The 8,067-nt window shown below is 40.3% G+C and overlaps 1 protein-coding gene across 1 annotated transcript; it reads right to left on the reverse strand.

Annotated features, from left to right (window-relative positions):
• Positions 1 to 558: 558 nt before the first annotated feature.
• On the reverse strand, positions 559 to 3,735 carry LOC147451448 (uncharacterized). The gene is made up of 3 exons (XM_086520624.1): positions 1,750 to 3,735; positions 988 to 1,654; positions 559 to 909 (listed from the first exon to the last, which is right to left on the reverse strand). Exons 1-3 carry the CDS (start codon positions 2,100 to 2,102, stop codon positions 559 to 561), a joined length of 1,371 nt encoding a protein of 456 aa, XP_086376750.1. The 5' UTR covers positions 2,103 to 3,735.
• Positions 3,736 to 8,067: the final 4,332 nt, after the last annotated feature.

An 8,067-nucleotide genomic window follows, 5' to 3' on the forward strand; every position in this document is an offset into this window, starting at 1 on the left:
CAGCAATAGGGTGCAGGCAAGAAAGCCCAAGTATGGAAGCGACTTTGCCTCTCAATTGTGCTCCCAGCTTTGCTATGGCGGGCGAAACCCACTATATTCTGCTCAGAGATATCATGCATGAGCTCAATATACGGAAGGACTATTGCCTAGTGGCAATTGCAAATTTTTGTGAGGTTGCTCAAGGTAGTGGAAAATTTTATCTAGTGATCTCCACACGTTCGCTTTGTGATTCTGGATTGCCCCACCACCAGCATTGTCTTTAACCACTTTATGTAACTGTTTCCATTTGTTGAACATGATTCTCCTTTCTTCTCTATTTGAATCTTTGAGGCTAAACCCAAGAAACCTTCTTGCCTTCACTCCGCCTATCGATGCTTTCCTTGGTACCTTGTACCGACTTTGAGACATCTTAGGTTCCTCTTCGATTTTGAAATTGCCTCCATGCAAACCAATGTCTGAGAGCACTCCCTCTAATGCTTTGATCACTCTTTTTGACTCACTCTCTGGCTTTAATGTCCATACAAAACATATGTACAAATGAACCACCTTTTCAATTATTCAACAGAGTGCATGAAGTGTACAGACGTGAACTCTACTCAGAGGAATATCAAGCACTGGTTTAAAAGTTTTATCTTGAAGATGTCTGTTGGGAGCTCTAATCCATTGCACACTCTCAAGTGATTGTGCATCAGCCATGCAATATAAGCATGGATTTGCCACAACTGCTCTGTGTGTTATGTTGTACATACACTTAAGAGTCTTTAAGTCACCTGCCATGTGCCATTCCACTGTGTAGTCGCCAAATCCTTCCACTGAAAGAACGGCTCTGTTTCTTTGTTCACTGATGATAGAAGGAATTTGGGTTTGACTAAAAACCCAATCGAGGATTTCAAAATTTTCCTTATCAACCTACAGTGAAAAATGAAAATACAAAATCAACAACCAAATAATCAATATTTTTGTTATCAGAGATTGACCGAAGTATACCTGAAACGATCCTAGAGATAGAATGTTGTTTTCTGTTTGCACGCTGAAGTATCGTGGATCCTCTTTCGTTATTGATGGATCCAGAGCTCTGTTCATGAGGGTAATGGTGACGCTCTCCAACTTCTTGTTCTTCAGGACCTCGCACTCGTTGAGCTTCAAAACAAACTTGAGAACCCCACCGCACTCGTCTCGATTGATGTCAAAGAAGTGAACTGCATACCTTTGCAATGCTTCAAGATCAACGAAGAGGTTGTTGTGCTCGTTAAACTGTACCTCTCTGCCGCCCTTGCCTAAGAACGTCGCTTCATTATGGAATGGTGACCCAAGTTTCTCAAACACCTCATCGTTTACATGCCGGCGAGCAGCCTTTACATGTGATGGCTTTGGCAGCAATGATCCTCTCTGTAGTTTATTTTGAGATTTTTTAGCTAATGCTTTGAAGAGTGCCCTGTATCCTATCTGCGAGATGCCACTCTCATCAAGTATTGCTTGCACTTCCATTGATTCCAGCTGATTCTCCTTCATGAAGCAAGTAAGTAGCCTCCCTTTCAACTTACGATTTTTTTTCTGAGTTATCATCTCTTCAACTACTTCTTTTGGAACTAGACGGCTGTAATGCACTCTCGCATTGAAGCCTGCACCGTTCGAGTTTGGATGCAGTAAAGACCTGCCAAAAAAGGACAATGAGTTATGATCATGTATAGGAAAGTAAGTGCATCCACTTCTTAATGAAGCACATTGAAGAAACAAACTTCGAGTTACCTTAAAGCTCGTATTCGTTTTTTCAGGCCACCACTACCAACCTTCATGTTCTCAAGGTTGCACAGATCTCGTTTTCTTTTCCGACTACCAAGCATGGTGTCATTCTCTCGCAAACTTGTGATCTTCTTCTCAAGGCCTTGGATTGTCTCTTTGCTTGATGAAATCTTTTGAGAGCATGCTTCATTAAGTTTCTTCAGCTGCATGTTCTTCATTGCCAGGAATTTTCTTTGCCTTTCCGCATTCAATCCTCTCATTTCCAAATGTTCGGTGTATCCCAATAGCCCATCCTTGCCATCGCCTGTGAAATGTAAGAGGTTAGTGATATTAGCAAAGGGAGGTGGCGCATTTGTCATAGGATCCTTTGGATAAATAGACCCATCGGTCCACAAATCCAAATGATGTTCCTTGTTTGTCCTTCTAAGTTCTTTCTCCCGTTGAGATAAGAAAGACTCCCTCCTAAGTTTCTGCAATGGTGCGTACTCTTGCAATACATCAACATGAAGATGATGTGTGTTATTTCTTTGGGTAAGTATTAAAGATGAAGGGGCCGAGGATTGTAAGTTCAAATTAGTGTTTTCATCAGGAAAAGATGCGTTCTCATTCCTAGAGTTGATAGAGAAGAAGACGGAGAAATATCTCAGGTTTTGGGAGGGAAAGCCATATTCTCAAGTTTAGAGTTGATAGAGTTCATGTGGCTTATGTTTCTGGAGGGAACGCTTGTAAGTTGGCATTTCAAATCATTAGTCATACGGTTAGTTGGATTCCTGACAAGAGAACGAAGGATAAGAATGATAAAGACGGCGGCTACCTACCAAAGAATGTAATTTTGGCTTTTTGTTGCGCAGAAAAGTATCACATAAAATGCACAAGTTAACATTTTTATTTTCTCTCTCTAAGCCGACGTGGCACTTCTTACAGGGCCCAAAAGTGAGTCCAACTTTCTCCTAATGCTTGACTGTTTCCTCTGAAGCACTTATTTGATCGGATGCATCGGGCTAGGATTTGTGATGAGTAATGATGATGAAATCATTATCATCCATTTCTTTACTATTTACAACACCCCTGAATTATTTTTCATGTTACGGTGTCATATCTACCCTTTCATGAATCCATCCTGCTCATCCAAGTCATCATTATAGGGCTTCTTCTATCCTATACTTGACATGCTTCTTATCATGCGTGCTTCCCACATCATTGACTCCTCTTTATTTCTTTCAGACATTGATTATCATATCCAAATTGCTAGTGAAAATGTAAAGCCGGATCTTTAACACTATAATTAGCATACCCACAAACTGTGGGTATGCTAACTAGCATACACAGTTTGCTAGCCACCATACCCACTATGCTAACTAGCATGCAGACTATGCTGACTAGCATACATAGAATAGTTGGGTATGCTAACTAGCATACAAACTATGCTAGCCACCATGCCCACTATGCTAACTAGCATAACATAATCAACATGTATGCTATCTAGAATAATATGTATAACATTCCATGTACTGGGTATGCTAACTAGCATACATAGTAGGATAGCCACCACACCCACTACTCTAACTAGTATACAAACTCTGCTAACTAGCATACATAGCATAACTTGGTATGCTAACTAGCATACAAAGTATGCTAACCACCAGGCCCACTATGCTAACTAGCTTTCAAAGTATGCTAACTAGACAATAAGCATGCCATGCACTGGGTATTCTAGTTAGACAATAATCATTCCATGCACTATCTATACTAACTAGCATACACCATATGCTAGCCACCATACTTATGATGCTAACTAGCATTCATAGCATAACTGGGTATGTTGACTAGCATACAAATGCTAGCCACCATTCTTGCTATGCTAACTAGCATTCATAGTATGCTAACTAGCATAACATACTCAACATGTATGCTAGCTAGCATAATAAGTATATCATTGCATGTGCTTGGTATGCTAACTAGCATACACAATATGCTAGCCACCATACCCACTATGCTAACTAGCATATAGAGTATGCTAACTAGCATACATAGCATAACTAGGTATGATAACTAGCATACAAAGTATGCTATCGACCATGCCCACTATGCTAGCTAGCATACACAATAAGCTAACTACATTCATAGTATGCTAACTAGCATACCAACAGTTTCTTGTTATGCTGGTTTACTAACTAGCATGCTTCCATTTATGATTATCTTACAAGAGATTGTGGTGATTGGATGTCCTTGCCCTGTGAGCTTGCAACACCATTCTGTTGGTATCCTATGTTGGCAAGTGGAAGCTCTACATTATGTCCCTTAGGGATCATGCAGAAACAAAGCATAGAAGGTGATAGCTATGGTCACATGGAATCTTGACCGGTGCTACAGTGATTTCATGTACTTCTAGTGGCAGACCATAGCCAGTATACTAGTTGATTGTTGTCCCATCGTAAACCCCTCTTATCCTTTTTGTAAAAGTGTCCATAGCTAATTTATAGAGGTCAGTAGAGAAGAAGGAGTCTTGTAGCATCTTGCTTATATGCATGAGTAGTTGCAATTGAGTTTCAAAGGCGTGCACTTTTGCTCCCTGCACCTCAACATTAATCTACAAACCAAATGAAAGAAAAGCATGGTGAGTAAATAGGTTAGGTGTGCATATATTCCAAACATACGGTGCAAGCACAAAAATCACAATCACTTACACAATGACAAGTTATGTCAATTTCAACATCAATGGGGGTGTCCTCACTATGAGGAAACCCCAAACCATCTAGTGTCTCTATTTTCCCTTTGAGCTCTATTTCCCTCTCTTTACATCCACATTGTGGCTCACTAGTAAACTCTGCAATTCATTGCCAACATCACGAAGGTTTTGTCTCTAGTATAAACTACAATTGGGCTAACCATAGCATTGCTTGCTTTCAAATCCTCACATCTTCTAGCTCCTATCTTGCATTCACAAGATGTTGTTTAGCATCCTAGAGTTTCTTTTTGAAATAATCACTTGCAACCTTTATGTGTTGCAATTCCTCAAAGTCAAAGTATGACATGCTTTCTACCCCTTGGTGAGTGTTGTGGTGAGAGAGGGGTGTGGCCTTAGTAGCTTTGGCAATATTCGTAGCTACTCTGCCCGAGTAGTCCTTCCTCAATTCAATAGACCCCTCCTTGGTGTTTTGAAATAAATGAAGGGAATTACGCATCCTCCACTTTCCGACCTGGGCCTCGTAGTATCCTTTGTCTCAAAGCTCATGCAAGTGCTGGAAAATGAGCTCAGCCAAATTGAATTGCAGTTCAGCCATTAGACTGAATTCTTTTACAAACCTTTTCCCAAATGGAGAGTTGATCTCCATGTTATTTGGGGCCTTCTGGTACACTTTGTAGTGCAACTACATCACCTATTTGATGTACATATCGCTACATATGCAACTGCAGTTAATGCAATATTACCTACGATCCTTTGACTCTCTGAATACTCTGAACCACTCTGCATCAACGATCTTGTCCCACTTCACCAATTTGGGGTCGGCACCATCCATGGAGAGGCCATGAACAATATTGAAATCTTCTCCTATAATACAATATTTTCCCTGCAATGTGATGTTGAGATTGGGAGCTTTCCATCAGCGTGCACATCCTCAATGTGACAAGATAATGGGAAGATAATATGATGCAAGGCTATCCATGGAAAAGGGAAAATTTTCTATTTATGGGGAAATGATATGTATCTCACATTTCATGCATACAAGAGACACTAAAACACAGAGAAACAATTAACACCTAACAGAGCTTCTTTAAGCAACCCTACTAGAAAATAACTCCGAGTAATTTGTGCATAGGCTTGAACCATATTTGTTGCACAAGTCTTGCAATCACTCAATTCACACGCGTGCATATACATGCGCGCGCGTGCACACACACACACACACACACACACACACACACACACACACACACACACACACACACACACACACACACACACACACACACACACACACACACACACACACACACACACAAAGGCCTGGTGCAATGTGAGAGGTAGTCGGTGTCATTCGGTGGGAGAGAGAGAGAGAGAGAGAGAGAGAGAGAGAGAGAGAGAGAGAGAGAGAGAGAGAGAGAGAGAGAGAACCTAAGTCATGCTTTTACTTCCCTGCGTGCATGTTCTTTGGCATTGGGGATCCTTGGGAGTCAGATAGCTCCACCCTTTTGGGGGAGGGAGAAGAAGTAGCACAAGCTTTGGACCTCGACTTCCTTCTTGGTGGAGTGTCAAGAGAGTCATTGGAGGTGGCTAGGTGGTGTGCTAAGATATTCTCCACTTGGGCAGCCTGGTGAGCTGCTCAACTGAGGGACTCCTCCCCCCCCCTCTCTCCTACATATGGCCCTTGCGCCCTTCATCCCCTCCATGCATCATGATTGCATCACACCTTCAAAGTAACGTCTTAGTGTAAATGTTCAAGCATTTGAAAACACTTATGTCCAATTTTTTTAAAGTATTTATACACTTTGTGTAGCTCATGATGGTGGCCCACACACTTGAAAAAAAAAACTATCCTTACGCTTACAAGATATGCTTGTTGGCAATTGCTAACTAGCATAAAAAGCATACCATGTTAACATGTTTTCACCCTTCACTTATTTTACAAAATCGAAAAAAGAGTCTCCTTCTGAGGTTGAAGGCCATTTTTATCGCATGCTCTTTAATGCAACCTTTCTCAATATATATTCAACCCTTACAAAGGGTTGCTGCCGTCTGAAGGGAAGAAGGATGTCATATCCTTTCAGAGCCAACTGATAATGAGCTTGACATCTCAATGGTATCTTGTCTATTTGGAGTATGGATGGAGGGCATCTTTGATAGGGAATTTATTTGCCTTTCGATTTAGGATTATTGCGGGTTCTCATTTCATCGTGTCTGTATTGATTATAGCTCACATTGGCCTTTTCAAGCGCTCTGTGTGTGTGTGTGTGTGTGTGTGTGTGTGTGAGAATAGCATATTAAGAACCTCATAGAACAACTGTGAGATTTATAATCACTTTTAGTTCTCATTTCATTGTATGTACAATTTTAACTCATTGCAAGGCACATTGTCGTTTTAAAATTTGCATCTCTCTCTCTCTCTCTCTCTCTCTCTCTCTCATAGAAGAGAGCATAATAAAATGCTCATGGAGAGATTGTGATGCTGTAGCATGATTTCAAGCATAAAAAAATGAGCTTTTTGTTTTTTCTTATTGTTGACACTTTAAGCTAGCCAAGATTCCAAGCAATCCTAATGGTTTGTCCATAATGTCATGTTTGTTAGAAAGAAGGGCATCAATGGGCTTAATCTTCCACGACCCCACTTGATTATGTCTTCTTTTATGTTCCATCTACTTTGCGTGCGATGTGGCATCCAATGAAAGGGAGGATAAGCAACAATCCAATTGGGTAATGTATTTGTATGACCTAAAAGTATCCGTTTTCAATAAAGTTTAAGACAGGTGAGATGTAAACATCTAACTTATTGAGCGAGCTATAGTGGTGGAATGGGACACGAAATAAATTACCTTAGTGGATGTCTTTCAATCGACATGTGAAAGCCATGTTCTAAGCACTCAATGTTAACACCAATCCTATACAAAAGAGCATTCTATGCTTCCCTATTTCTTATTGCCATCAATGCTACTAGAATAAAGGTTATAACAATTTTGCCTACAACCACCAAGGCAACTATATTAGAAATAGGGGAAATGTTTGCTTCTACAAAGGGGCTCATTGGTGCACAATGACAAACTTCCTCTAAAAGAAAGAAAAGTACTCTTTCCCAAGGTTTTTGATCGCCTTGAATCCTTATGCAAGGAATTGTGGTAGATGCTTTCCAACACAAATGATCAATCTAAGGGGGCCTCCATGTGACCTCCCATACACACTTTATATAACTTTTTGTGCTATTTATATATATATATATATATATGCTTTGGGCGGCTATTTATGTTGCCCACTTCTCATTTCAACAAGGGATAAATACCTTCAAGTCTATTAAGAAATATAAACAATTTTTTAACCACGCTCAATTCCTCTCTACCCTATGAAAATTTTAAAAGTCAAGAATTTTAAGCTATTTTTTTTCACTTTTTCACACTATTTCTCTAAAATATTAGGTAGACTATATTTCTCTTTCCTCTCATCAAGGGGCACGATTGTAAGGGGAGGCACACTTTTCCCAAGTATGGGATACCCTATCAAAAAGTAAAGGAGCTTCTCTTGCACATGAAGCTAGAATTTTTGTGGAGTGTAGGGTGATTGGGGAAGAATGTAGGTAGCATTCACCATGGCTTTGTATATTGCTAGCTTAAGCC

Source organism: Adiantum capillus-veneris, chromosome 9 (assembly GCF_014529385.1).
Source record: "Adiantum capillus-veneris isolate H3 chromosome 9, ASM1452938v2, whole genome shotgun sequence".
Lineage (NCBI taxonomy): Eukaryota > Viridiplantae > Streptophyta > Polypodiopsida > Polypodiales > Pteridaceae > Adiantum > Adiantum capillus-veneris.